The sequence below is a fragment of the Pteronotus mesoamericanus genome, unplaced genomic scaffold (genome assembly GCF_021234165.1).
Source record: "Pteronotus mesoamericanus isolate MK-2021 breed Mesoamerican mustached bat unplaced genomic scaffold, CSHL_Meso_final scaffold_408, whole genome shotgun sequence".
Taxonomy (NCBI): Eukaryota; Metazoa; Chordata; class Mammalia; order Chiroptera; family Mormoopidae; genus Pteronotus; species Pteronotus mesoamericanus.
Genome location: NW_026555315.1, coordinates 6,043,484 through 6,056,458, shown reverse-complemented (window position 1 = coordinate 6,056,458; position 12,975 = coordinate 6,043,484). Strand labels below are relative to the sequence as shown.

The 12,975-nt window shown below is 60.5% G+C and overlaps 2 protein-coding genes across 2 annotated transcripts; one reads left to right on the top strand and one right to left on the bottom strand.

The window, feature by feature from the left end:
• Nucleotides 1–103: 103 nt before the first annotated feature.
• On the bottom strand, nucleotides 104–3,030 carry CUNH17orf50 (chromosome unknown C17orf50 homolog). Its single transcript, XM_054593099.1, has 3 exons — nucleotides 3,018–3,030; nucleotides 687–993; nucleotides 104–605 (listed from the first exon to the last, which is right to left on the bottom strand). Exons 1-3 carry the CDS (start codon nucleotides 3,028–3,030, stop codon nucleotides 104–106), a joined length of 822 nt encoding a protein of 273 aa, XP_054449074.1.
• A 2,583-nt stretch (nucleotides 3,031–5,613) lies between these two features.
• Nucleotides 5,614–12,975, top strand: GAS2L2 (growth arrest specific 2 like 2). Its single transcript, XM_054593050.1, has 6 exons — nucleotides 5,614–6,025; nucleotides 7,556–7,797; nucleotides 8,785–8,892; nucleotides 10,026–10,122; nucleotides 10,706–10,925; nucleotides 11,454–12,975. The coding sequence occupies exons 1-6, from the start codon at nucleotides 5,641–5,643 to the stop codon at nucleotides 12,973–12,975; spliced, it is 2,574 nt and encodes an 857-aa protein (XP_054449025.1). The 5' UTR covers nucleotides 5,614–5,640.

Sequence of the window (12,975 nt, the reverse complement as noted above, 5' to 3'; positions counted from 1 at the left end):
TTTCTCGGAGGGGTGAGGGAACCCGGAGGTTATTTTCTCTAGACTTGCTTCTGCCCAGCCGGCCAGAAGGACCTGAAATACCAGAGAGGAGTGTGAGGCTGTGTCAGGGGACGCGAGTCAGGCGCGCAGGAGGCACTGGGTGCCGCCAGGGGACAGGAGCCCCCAGGAGCTCTACGGAGGAATGGAACTCCAGGTGACGGAGGGTTCCACCGTTGGCTACATAGACGGTGGGTCTGCTTGCCCAAGGTGGCCTGGGGGCGCTCCCAGAGAGCAGCTCTAGAACGGGCAGTGCTGGGATGTGCAGGAGGGCGCTCGGCGTCAGTGGACAGAAGAAAGTTTTGGGGAGTTCTGGGTTTGCGGGAGTGGAGGGCACAAAAGCTTTGAGCGGGGGCGCTCTGGCGCCTCCGGCGGCCCCCGCCTCGCCCGAAACCCGCGCCTTACCCAGATCCGAGTGCTCCAGAAGGCAGTGCGCTATGTAGGCCGGGTTGCTGTGCAGGTTTCCGCATTTCTTGCAAAAAAGGATCTCGCAGCGTGCACACCCCCTGCCACGAGGTGGCCGACGCCTTGTGTGCAGCACGCACGGCTCCTCCGGGAGGCTTCGATTCCTGCGGACGCGGACCCCGACGTTCAGGGCACCGCGCGGTCCCCGGCGGCCCTGCGAGGTGGCGGGGCGCGCGCTCCCTCACCTGTCTGCGGGGGCCGACAGGCCGCCCAGCAGCGCCAAGGGGAGGAGCCAGCCCCAGAGGCCGAGGTCCGCGCGCCGCAGCAGCGCCACCTGCTGGGTGCTGGACTCCTGGCGCAGCGGGCAGTAGGACACCGAGCCCTGTTCGCCGCCCTCGCGGCCCTCCGCCTCCCGGCGCTCGGCCTCGCCCTCGGCCGCGTCCTCCTGAGACGGCCTCCCCTCGTCTTCCTCCTCCGATCTCTCCTCCGCAGCCTCCTCCTCCCTGACCCTGTTCTCCTCCAGTTCCTTCTTCCACAAGGGGGTCTTCAGGCCTGCGGGCGGGCGGAGAGGTCAGTGCAGGCTCACTGTCCCTGGGTACCCTGACTGTTGCCCACAACCCAACTCCAGGTCCCCTATGCCCCCAAAGTCAGGCACCTGCAGGATAGTGCGTACGAGCCAGCAGGACTCCAAAAGAGTTACGGTGCCCAGGATTTCCCGGGCCAGAAAAGGCCTGCCTGGCTGCCTGCCTGCCCCGATATCCCAGGTTTCTGTGCGTCCTAAGATTAAGACAAGTCACGATGCTCCTGTCAAGTGGGAAAAGTAATGCCTGTCTCGAGTGTAGTTGTGAGGTAGGTGTGAGATCGCTGTGGGTAAGTGCCCAGCCCTGGGCTGGGCCAGCGGGAAGCAATCAGCAGGAGAGAGCAAGGAGCGAACCTGAACAAAGATGGCTCGTCACCTTCCTTCTGATGGGCTCTCCAGTGGGAACTGATTGCCTGTAGGTTGTCAATAAACATTCAGTGCACTGGTTGGAATTCTAATACGTGGTTGTTTATATTTTGTTTTCTAGATGGGACTTCCTTCTTCAAAGTGGGTCTTGCCTTTAGGAAGCCCAGCATCACCTGCGGTGGGTTGGGCGGACAGGTGGGCACAAAGGCCTCCCTGTGATTAGAAAAAGGCGCCTCCCATTGGCAGGACAATCAAAAATGTGTTCCCTGTGGGCAGACCAATTAGGAAAACATGTCTCTTCATTTTTCCAGGCTTGACCCCAATCGCCAGGCAGATTTTGGCCACCACTGACCCCTCTAGCTGATGTTTTAGTTCAGGGCACAAACTCTATGACCAAGCAGTGGCCCTGCCGGCAGGGTGCTCCTGGACTAACGTGGAAAGTAAGCTGCCTCACTGGGAGGTGCCCGCCTTGCGGGCAAACACTGGCCCTCTGCTGGACCTGGGGGGCTAGCCTCATAATGAGGGGGGAGGGCAGAGAAAGCACAGCCCCTGGGGTTTGCCCGAAAAAGATCAAGAAGAATTGATCCCTGCCGAACCTAAAGACTTGGAGACAAAGGGGAATGATAATAAAATTAGTGTTCTAGCCCACAGGTATTAAGCACCAACTACCATATCTGGCAGTGTATACTGCACAGTTTTTGCCCAAATTTTTGAGGGAAATATAAGGGTGCGCATTATACATGGGTATAATTGTTATACGCCATGGGTATAATAATCCCGTGTATAGTGTGCACAAAAACATGGGTGTGCATCACGCCTGGCAACATGCAGCCACCACCCTAAACTCCTTCATGCATCGTGTCCCTCCAGCCTTCACAACGCTCACAGGTGGATGACAAGGTAGGTCATGGAGGGGCCTCTGAATCTCCTCCAGGACTTTTGGAAACCTTTCAGGAAAAGTGACTCCAAAGAGTCTGCCAGTTCTTGGTGTCGCTCAAGTTGGGGAACCAGCGTCCACTATACCTTTACTTGGAAAAATACATTAAGGAGCCTTCTGGTTGTGAAAGGCCAGACCCAGTGCACAACCAGAAAGGGGCACAGCGCGCTTTTCGGGAGAAGGGGGAATTGGAAGGAAAAGTTGGTACTCCGGGTGCCGCGCTGTGGAGTGTGGACTTTAGCGGCGTGTGAAGTTCACAGGAGGACTGAGCAAAGGGCCCAGAGCTAAGCTCACTGTTCGGACTCCACCGCTGTGTCCATTTGGTCCCCATCCCACAGCGCCCGCGCAACACCAGAGGCCGGCTGGCCCTTCAGCAGTGGGAAGCCACTGAGCATTGTGACGCAGGGGCGGCTCGGAGCTGTGTTTTAGGAGGCTCCCCCTGCGACAGAGAGACCCACGTGGGAGTCATAGCAGTGGTCCAGGCCAGGGGAGACAGGAGTCTGAACGGCAGGGGGTTAAGAAGAGGGTGCAAGCATCAAGGATATTCAGAAAAGAGAAAGGAGAGGATTTGTTCATGGATGGGTGTAACTGACAGAAGGCTGACTTTGACTCTGCTGAGGCACCGGGGGGTCCGCCTGCAGTCGGGAGGCCTCTGCCGTCGGCCCCACCCCGCCCCGCCTCCACCCCGCTCACCATGCTTATCCATCCTGCCCGAGGCTGTGCTGCCCGCTTCCTGTGACCAGAGCTTTGGACGAGAGGGAGCAGCCAGAACCCATAGAACTTGGTCTACTCTCCAGGGCCTCTGTCCTCCAGGGCCTCTGTCAGCTCACAAGGGGCGGGGCTAGAACCCCACTTGCCCCTGGGGTTCCATTCAGGAATAGCTGCCTTTTCTAGAGCCTCCCAAAGCACCCAGAATCCAGATGTGCCCTTCCTTCCCTCGTGAAAGGCATTCAAAGAGAATAGAGGGTGGCTTTGGCCCCCAATAGACAGGGTTCAAATCCCAGCTCTAGCATGTAAATATAAAAGGTGCCTGACCTTCAGCATGTTTCCCTCCTGACCCTCAGGCTCTCCGTCTGTCAGTCAGACGTGGCGGGATGGTAACACAGTACCTGGCCCCCAGAAGCCACTTAAAACGTTGTTTAATGGTGTCGTTGTTTTCTCTCCTCTACCCTCTGTTCTATCCCTGTCCTTCCTCCACTCTGCTCCCCACTTCCCCCACTTCTGGATCCATGCCTTAGCTCAGGGGAGATCTAGCTGCCATGTTGGGAGGACACTCGGCCAACCCTGAGGAGAGGATCATACGAGGGAGGACCTAAGGCCTCCCGCCCACTCCCGTATCCTTGTTTCCTCACCTCTAACATGGGTACGACAATCACGTCTTGATGCCTTAAGAAAGAAACTGAGTCCTGGCCAGTGTGGCTCAGCTGGTTGGAGTGTCATCGCGTATACCAGGAGGTTGGGGGTTTCATTCCCAGTCAGAGCACACACCTAGGTTGCGGGTTCAATTCCCAGGTGGGGTGTGTATGGGAGGCAACCGATGGATGTTTCTCTCTCATACTGATGCGTGTGTGTCTCTCTCTAAAATCAATAAACATGTTTTTAAAAACTTTTATGAAAGATCTTGAACCATCTTTTTTTTTTTTTTTTTAGGAACCTTCTCTTCTAAAAGAGAAAGACAAGGCCTGCATAACCTGAGACCCCATTTCCTCTCTGCCTCATATCCCCCTCTCTTTGCTCTTCCTGGAACCGGCCAAGCAGGCTCCTGCTGAGCTTTGCACCAGCCATTCCCTCTGCCCGAATGCCCTTCCCTTGACACCCGCAGGTCCTGCCCCATGATGTCTCCAGGCCTCCGTTCAGTGTCCTGACATCAGTGAGGACTTGCCTGAGCATCTTATAGAAAAGTCAATGCACACACCTGTCTTCCTGTGCCCTTTACTTTGCTCCCTGGTATTTATCACCGTCTGGCTTCCTACAGATTTACTTGTTCGTTATCCATTATCCAGCACCCACTAATATGTAAGCGGCGCCCATGAGGTCAGGGGCCTCGTTTAGTGCTCTGTGTTTAGATGTGTCATAGTGCCTGGCACACAGAAGGTACTCAAGACATATCTGTTGAGTGAATGCCTTGCTGTGGCCCAGGGGTAAGGCACTGCGGTCGACAGCCTACTCCAGAGGAGTCGTGTGGTTAGAGTCAGGGACGTGCAGGTTCTCCAGAGGGAGTGGGGACCGTGGCGCACGGACAGGCATGCTGGGAGAATCGCTGAGCCGGGACCCGCCGAGTCCTGAGCGTGTGTGTCCTCACAGCCCAACACTTTCCACATACATTATACCTTGTATTTATTTATCTATTTTTAGAGAGAGGGGTCGGGAGGGAGAAAGAGGGGGAGAAACATTGATCAGTTGCCTTTCGCATGCCTTCCATGGGGGGCCTGGCCGGCAACCTAGGCACATGCCCTGACCGGGAATCGAACCGGCGACCTTTTGGTTTGCGGGACAATGTCTGACCCACTGAGCCACACCAGTCAGGGTCACACACCTTATACCTTTATTCCTCACACTCACAACACCCCAGAGAGTTAGAGAATATTATTCCCATTTTACAGCTGAGAAAACTAAGGCACAAAAAGGCTAGGTAGCCTATGAATGTCAGCAAAGGGTCCAGGGCTAAACTCCTGTCTTTAGCCTCTGTCGCTGTGTCTAGATTCTCCCCGCCCTACAGTGCTCACTAAACACCATGGGCCAAGCTCCCCAGCCCTGCTTTCCCTGCCCCCACTCCCCAGAGGCGCCCCCCTCCCACCCCCGCTCCCCTCTACCTGCCCTCCTGGCTCCAGGCAGCTCTGCAGGGCTGGCCCTGCCTGCCTGCCGGGAAGGGTTAACAGGAGTGTTTGTAGCAGCCGCAGGTCTCCAAGGAGAGGAGACGAAGGCAGAGCGGAGAGGCTCCACTGCCACCAGCTGGCTGGCTGTCCGTGGTGGGAGGCAGCCAGAGCAACCTGTGCAGCCCAGGGGGAGATAGGAGCGTCCTCACTTCCATCCGTCCTGGCAGGTGGCGAAGGGTCCGAGGTCGCTGTGGGCCTCCAAGTAGGGAAAGTTCTGGCAGAGACTGAGAAATGCCGAGGAGGGGGGTAGGGCAGGGACTTGGCCTGCCCGGTGGAGGCGGCTGAAGCCAGTGGCAAGTGGCCGAGCATGAAATCCAAGGCTCTCTCCTAGGGAACAGGGAGTCAGGGAGAACCAGCCAAGACGTAGCAGGTGGCAGGAGTGGAGACAAAGCAGCAGGACAGAAGAGGTGCCGGCCCTCTCCCCTGCCGAGGGTCAAGCCATGTCCCAGCCTGGGGGACGTGGGAGGAGGCCGGGAACTCCGGGGCCTCCTGTGTGCAGCATCCGGCCCTTCAAGTCCAGTGAGCAGTACCTGGAAGCCATGAAGGAGGACCTGGCAGAGTGGCTTCGGGATCTCTACGGGCTGGACATCGACGCAGCCAACTTCCTGCAGGTGCTGGAGACGGGCTTGGTGCTGTGCCGGCATGCCAACGCCGTCACCGCGGCCGCACTGGCCTTCCTAGCTGAGGCGCCCGCCCGAGCCCACAGGATCCCCGTGCCTCGGGCCGGGGTCTCTTGCAACGGGGCTGCCCAGCCAGGCACCTTCCAGGCCCGGGACAACGTCTCCAACTTCATCCAGTGGTGTCGCAAGGAGATGGGCATCCAAGGTACCCGCCAGGACCTCCCCCCGCGCGAACCCCCACCTTGCTGGGCGTCCACCGCCTCTCTGCGGCCCAGGGTGCCCTGAGGGCTAGAGCCAGGGTCCTCCTCCCAGGCTTGCCTTGGGCCAGCTCACGCCTTCTCATTCTTCGCCTTCCCATCACATAGTAAATCCATAATCAAGAAATGTGTTCATTGAATGATTCATTCATTCAACAGACACGTATCGCGTACCTCTCTCGTTTGCGTAAAGCACCCAACTGGGCACTGAGGACAGGGCGCTGACACCCAGTGTCCCAGGAGCTCAGGGTCTAGGAGGGGAGGCGCGTGAGGGAGCAGACACACGGATTCCAGCCGGTGTGATAAAAGCTCAGAGCGGAGGTGTGTGTGCCCGGGCCAGCGGAGAAACCCGCTTCCCGAGGGGGTAGAATGAGGGGGCAGAGGGCGGCCACGCAGGGGAAGGAGGTTTGAACTGAGCGCTGAGCCATAAAGAGAAGTTTGGGGAAAGGGAATTCTAAGCAGGGGAACAGCAGGGGCAAAGGCGTTTGGTGACTGGGGGAAGCTGCGGTGGGTGAGGGCACAGGGCGAGGCGAGCGGGGGAGAGAGCAGGAGGCGAAGCACTGGGTGTTAGGGAGGGGCCCGCCGCGCTGGGGCCTGTGAGACTCAGGAGAGTGACATGTTGGGATCCTGCATCTCCTTGGCCTTGGACCCAGCGGCGGGATGGAGCTAGACAGTGTGGCATCCTCCAGGCCAAAGGCTGCAGGTGTGAGGCGGGGGTGGGTGGCGGGGCGGGGGGGTTGGGTGGGTAGCCAGGCAGCGGGGGCAGAACTGGAAAGGCGAGCAAAGCGAGGGTTTCATTGAGCACGTACTATGTGCTGGACTTTGGCCGCGAACCCTAACCGCCATCCTCACAGCAGTCCCACGAATCAGGCTGTATCCCCACTTCACAGAAGGGAAGGCGGAGGCTCAGGGACTAGCCCAAGGTCACGCAGCTAGTGGGTGGGAGTGTCAGGGGTGCCCGTGCTCAGCCCCGCCTGGCTGGGGGTGGGCTGGGGGTTGGGTAGGAGATGCTGCTGGATGAGGGGGCGGGGGGCCGGCGGCGGGGTGAGGGGCGGAAGCCGAACAAACTGCTTCTTGCTCCCGGAAGCCATCCTGGCAACTGAGTGCAGGGAAGCTGGAATGAGCCCTCCCGCGCCCTGTCTCACAGCCAGGCCCCAGGTTCCTTTGCTTGGCGGTGTCACCTCTCCCCATCTCTGACCTCTCCTGTCACATGGGCCACCTTGTCTACACTCAGTGCCTGAGCGATGCTGCCCAGACCCCTCTCTGTAGTGGCTGGCTGGGCGCAGGACCCTCAGAGCCAGGCTTCCTGTGGTGCCTGCCAGCTCCCAGCTCTGCCCCCCGCACCTCCCCCCCCCCCCCCCCCCCCGGCCTGCCCAGGGACGGACGGCCCCAGGGGTCTCCCCTGTGCTGGGCTCCGGGAGGGTCAGCCGGGGCTTCAGGCTGCCGACCCCTCCCTGTGCCCCCTTGCCCCCTGCCAGAGGTGCTGATGTTCGAGACGGAGGACCTGGTGCTGCGCAAGAACGTGAAGAATGTGGTGCTGTGCCTGCTGGAGCTGGGCCGCCGGGCCTGGCGCTTCGGGGTCGCGGCGCCCACCCTGGTGCATCTGGAGGATGAGATTGATGAGGAGCTGCGGCAGGAGCTGGCGCTGCCCCCGCCCGACTCCCCGCCACCCGTGCCCCCCAGGCGGCGGCCCTGCCACTTCCGAAACCTGGACCAGATGGTGAGCGACTGGGACACGCCTGCAAGGCCCCGCCTCCCCGGGCCCCGCCCTCCTCGGCCTCCCACTCCTGCCCCAGCTGGGCCACCCCGTTCTTGACCTCCAGTCCCCACCCCGACACTAATCCACTGGGTGGCTCTAAGTCCTGTCTCGCTCTGCACCTCAATCCTAGTCACATATACTAGTACTAAGCCACTTAGGACGTTTTTATTACAAATCCAGATTCTACACCTCCCGCATTTAGCCCCGGGTGAGACCGTTTTAAGCACATGGCCCCTGGCCCCGCTCTGACACCCGGGGTCGAGTCTGAGCCCCACTACTCCCCCCGGGACTGTGGGCAACTTATTTCTCCTCCCTGAGCCTCGGTTCCCCTTCTGTAGCTTGGGGACAGTGACAGTACCGAGCTTCTCTGACTGACAGGGGCATTAGATATTCGAGGGCGCATGAAGGGTTCAGGACAGAGTCTGGCGAAGGGGCTGTGTCATGGCACTGAGCTCGCACTGGGATGAACCCCATCCCACCCCCCACAGCTGGCAGGCAGGTGCTCCACTTGCCCAAGGTCTATGACACTGGAGGCCGGACCTGAGCCTGTCGGATTCCAAGGCCCACCTTCTTCACCGTCACACTCTGTGGCCTCCATCAGCTGACCCCGGGGCGCTGCGCCATAGGTCACCACTCAAGGTCTTTTCTCACTGGGTCGTTAAAATGCTTCCCTACTTGGCCCTGGCTGGAGTGGCTCGGTTGGCTGGAGCATCGTCCTGGGCACCGAAAGGTCGCGGGTTCGATCCCTGGCCGGGGCACATGCCTGGGCTGCGGTTTGGTCCCTAGTCCAGGGCATGTGCGGGAGGCAGCTGATAGATGTTTCCCTCCAGACGCCTTGGGCTGGAGGGAAACATCCCACCAACTGGAACTGGACTTGACTTACCATGCGTGGTGGGGGGCTTGGCACGTGTGCAGAGGGGGAGCTGAGCCCGCGCTCACTGTCTGCAGGTTCAGAACCTCGTGAGCCGCTGCACGTGCCCCGTTCAGTTCTCCATGGTCAAGGTGTCTGAGGGGAAGTACCGCGTGGGGGACTCCAACACCCTCATTTTTATCCGGGTAAGTGCGGGGACTGAGGTGGAAGGGCCCCCGGGGTCAGCAGACGAGGGTTTCCTTCCTTGGGACCCTGCCCAGGCCTGAGGGCAAGGACAGGAAGTCACCATTCACCCCTTGGGGCTTGCTTTGTCTTCCTGGAAAAATTCCAGAAGATTCCTCACAAAGTTGACAAGCCCATCCCCTGCTCCCATTAGGGCGGCCAGAATAACCCGCCCCCCCGCCCCCCCCCCCCCGCCCCCCGCCTCCAACTCAGCCTAATTCTCAGCGGTCTCCAGGCAGAAGTGGGGTGTGAAGGGTACTCCTTATTTCCCTCAGCTCCAATCCAGCCACAGGCTTAGTCAGAGCAAGGAGCCTGAGAACCCCAAGTTCGTGTTCAGGGCAGGACCCAGCCACACGGACCTCACCGTCCACCCCTCTGGGGCCTGACTTGGTACATTCGGCAGAGTGAGCGGCAGTGTGACCTGAAATGTGCCTCCCACCGCCTCCCCCGCGCCTGCCTCAGACCGGCATGTTCCTCCGAAATGTTCCTCCGCAGAGACAGCCTGTGCCCAGAGGCGTGGCCCGCCGCTCAGGGGCAGGGCCAAGCCACCTGAGTCGGGTACAGGCCACCCGGGGTGGGGCAGAGCCAGCTCCGGAAGCCCTCGCCCAGACCCTGAGCTAGTAGCCCCGAGAAGGAGGCTGGGACCGGGAACGGTGGCCTGGCTCTTACTGCGGAAACGGAAGCCGGGAGAGACTATGTGACCCGGAGTGGGGTGGGGCTGAGATTCCCCCGGATTCTTTGACACACATGCGACAGGCAAAGCCAGGGCCCCATTTCTATACAAGCATGTGCAGGGGAAACCCTTCCGTGCAGGGAGAGAAAGGACCAGACTACAACTGCTTGTGAGGTCTCTTGTCCTGTTGGGGGTCAACCTTCTCCTTGGCATCCTTCCTTCACCCTGGACCACGTGTGTTATCTGATGCCCATCACGGAGGAGACTCAAACACTTCCCGCCACACACGTGTGCCACACACGTGTGGGAGTGTTTGCAGTGCTTACGTACATGGATGGGGGTGTGTGCTGGAAGATGGCAGGCTGGTCTGGACAGAGGGGCAACTCTCCACTTGGCCCTGAATCTCACCCTTGCTCCCTGCAGGTGCTCCGGAACCACGTGATGGTGCGTGTCGGCGGCGGCTGGGACACGCTCAGCCATTATCTGGACAAACACGACCCTTGCCGGTGTACATCCTTGTGTGAGTCCCTTGAGAGTCCCCTCCCTGTGCTCTGGGTCGGGAGGCCGAAAGCGGGAGGTAGGTTTGGCCTTCAGCTGCAAGAGGCGTGTGGCGGGGGGGGGGGGGGGGGGGGGGTGAAGGGGGGCGGGAGCGGGGTGGAGACAGGAAGATGCTATAGAAGGCACAGGTGTGGTGCTCCTCAGCCGACCAGGCATGGTGCAATACCAAGTAGAACCGCACGATGGCGCCAAGCACCCAGCGAATCAGCGTTTGGTCAGGGTGCATCTTGGCTGGGCTTCGGTCTGGCTCTGACGTCCGCAGCGGTGGCACCAAGCATGACCAGAAGGGGTCTTGTTTTCCAATAATCTCCACCAGCATCTCCAGCCCCCAAATAAGCATACAACCTAAGTAAAATGTGCGGGCCCGTAGTACAAACACAGCTTCAGATTTCATCCCCTAACCCCCTGTAAGGAAATGCCCGCAGGGCCTCACTGTCCCCCGTGTGGGATGTGCAGTGAGGAACAGCTGTGGGAGAGGTGGCAGCAGCAGGAATTTAATCCTGTCCTCCTTTCCTCTCTGTCCTCTCTGGGGGCTGTGTTGGTAGCACACAAGCCAGGCAGCTTCCTGAGGCCCCCGGTGGCACCGGTGCAGCATGAAGTGAGGGTTCAGCATGAGCCCTCGCAGCCACAGCTGACGATGACCGTCAGCCGCTCCCAGAGCCCACCGCCGCCGGTGGACTGGAAGACGTATACCTCTTCGAGCCGAAGGCTGAGGCCCCCTGCCCCCTCCCCCACACCCCGCAGAGAGACTGCACCATTCCTGAGGTACAGGGGAGGGAGGGATAGGGCAGGGCCTCCTTCTCCTGTGGGGTCCACACTCTCAGAGGCCACCCTGCCCCAAGATAAAGGGAACAGGTCTCTCAGCAGTGCCCCTATCCCAGCTAGACCTCAGGTGCTCAGAACAAAAAACGCACGTAGTACCATTGGAACCATATCGTTACTTCACGTGCCCACCCATTTCACAGGTGAGGAAGCTGAGGCCCATACGGGGAACAGGCTTACCCAAGGCCTTCCTGCCATTCCACGGTAGAGCAGACACTGAGACGCCCCTGGCACCCAAGACTGGTGGCCTGTGGTTTCTGGCTTTGAAGTAACCTAGGGTCTTGGCCAGGCTGCTTTCTATCTGCTCCACAGGGCAAGACGGAACTTAAAGTTAAACAGTACCTGCCATAAGGAACTTTCCTTCCCGAAGTCCAGCCCCCTTGGAGCTCTGGCTGGGAAAGGCCCTCTCTTCCCAGAGCCAGGGGACTGGAGTAGATGACCCTGCCACCACCCGATGATTCTCCCTTTCAGGTGCCAGGAGAAGCCACTTGCTCCACCTGGGAGGCAGCTGTCAGCTGGGGACAGCCTACCCAGCCCCCAATCCTCACCTGCCCCGAGGGGCCAAGACCCCCAAGGCAGCTTTTTGGGGAAGAGGGAGGACAGATACCCGTCTGAAGTCCCCAAGAGAAGGACTCCTACACCTTGGGCTCATGAGGAGACAGACAGCTGGGGAATGCCTTCCAGGACCCCCACCCCGCAGCAACTTCGAGCCCCTGAGGCCACTGCCACAGGGACCCCAGCGAGAGGACCATCTCCCCTACCTCGTTACTCCAGTTCGGCCACGCCCACGAGCCCCAGGCAGCCACCCCGGGGTGAGGCTAAGGGTGCCTCCGCCCAGCTCAGGGAGGCCGCATCTGTCCGCTCTCCGTCCCCTGGCCAAGGGCCCACCAAGCCCCCCGCCCGGCCTCCCACTCCAGGAAGAAGCTTCCCAGGTGCTGCAGGCAGAGGTCCCACGGCAGACTCGGGGAGATGCTCCACCCGACTAAGGGCGGTCACTGGAGCCTTGGCTGGGTCCAGACACGGGGACTGCTGTGCAGAAGGGAGGCAAGGGGACCAGAAGCTGGACATCTGGGTGACAGCAGAAGCGGGAGAGCCCCGGGGCCGGGAGAGGAGGCGCGCTCCCCCGACCTCGGGCAGGGATAAGGAGCAAGCCATCTCCCCTGGCCTTGAAGAGGAGCTTCTGGCCAACATGAAGCTGCTAGAGGTGGGGACTGCTTGTCCCCAGGGCCCAGGGTCTGGGCTTATCCCTCGCAGTGGAGTCTACGTCCCCAGCCTGGGTGCGCGGTGGCCAGAGCCTGGGGGTCCTTATGACAAAGTCATCCAAGAACTGGCTCAGGGCCCCCCACCCCTCATTAAAGTCGACGTGGGAGCCTGGAAGGCTGCCTCTACCGGCTCCCCCAGGCTGGCTGTTGCCACCGGCCCAGGAGGCCCGAAAGGGAAACTGGGAGCCAGAGAGAGTGGACCAAGGACAAGGGCAGCCTTGAGTGACAGGGGCACCAGGGTGAGGGAGGTCCCGGCCCAAGGAGGGCAGGACTGCTCGGTCCCTACCCTGTCTGCCAGCCTGGAGGCCCCCGCACCCTCACCCTCAGACCCAAACTCTGACAAAGCCAAGGCATGTCCAGGCAAGGGCAAGAGAACACTCCGGAAGCCGCAGAGAGTTCCATCTATCTACAAGCTGAAGCTGAGGCCCAGGATCCGGCCCCGGAGAGACCACAGGCCTGAGGAAAGGCCTTCACGAATCCCCAAGCCCCTGGGATACCTCCCCTTGGGTCCAGCCAGGGCGCCCCCTAGGGGCAGGCTGGAGAGAGCGCCAGCGCGGGGCAGCCAGGGAGGGGAGGTGGCTCTGGTGGATGGAGCCTGGGCAAGGGAGGAGGAGGGAGGAAAGGGGAAAGAGCCCGTGGCTGCAGTGGAGAGCAGAGCCCAGCCTTCAGGCCTGGGGCCTCAGCCGCCTGACGGAGCCCCGCTGCCTCCGGAGGAGGAGTCCTGGGTGTAA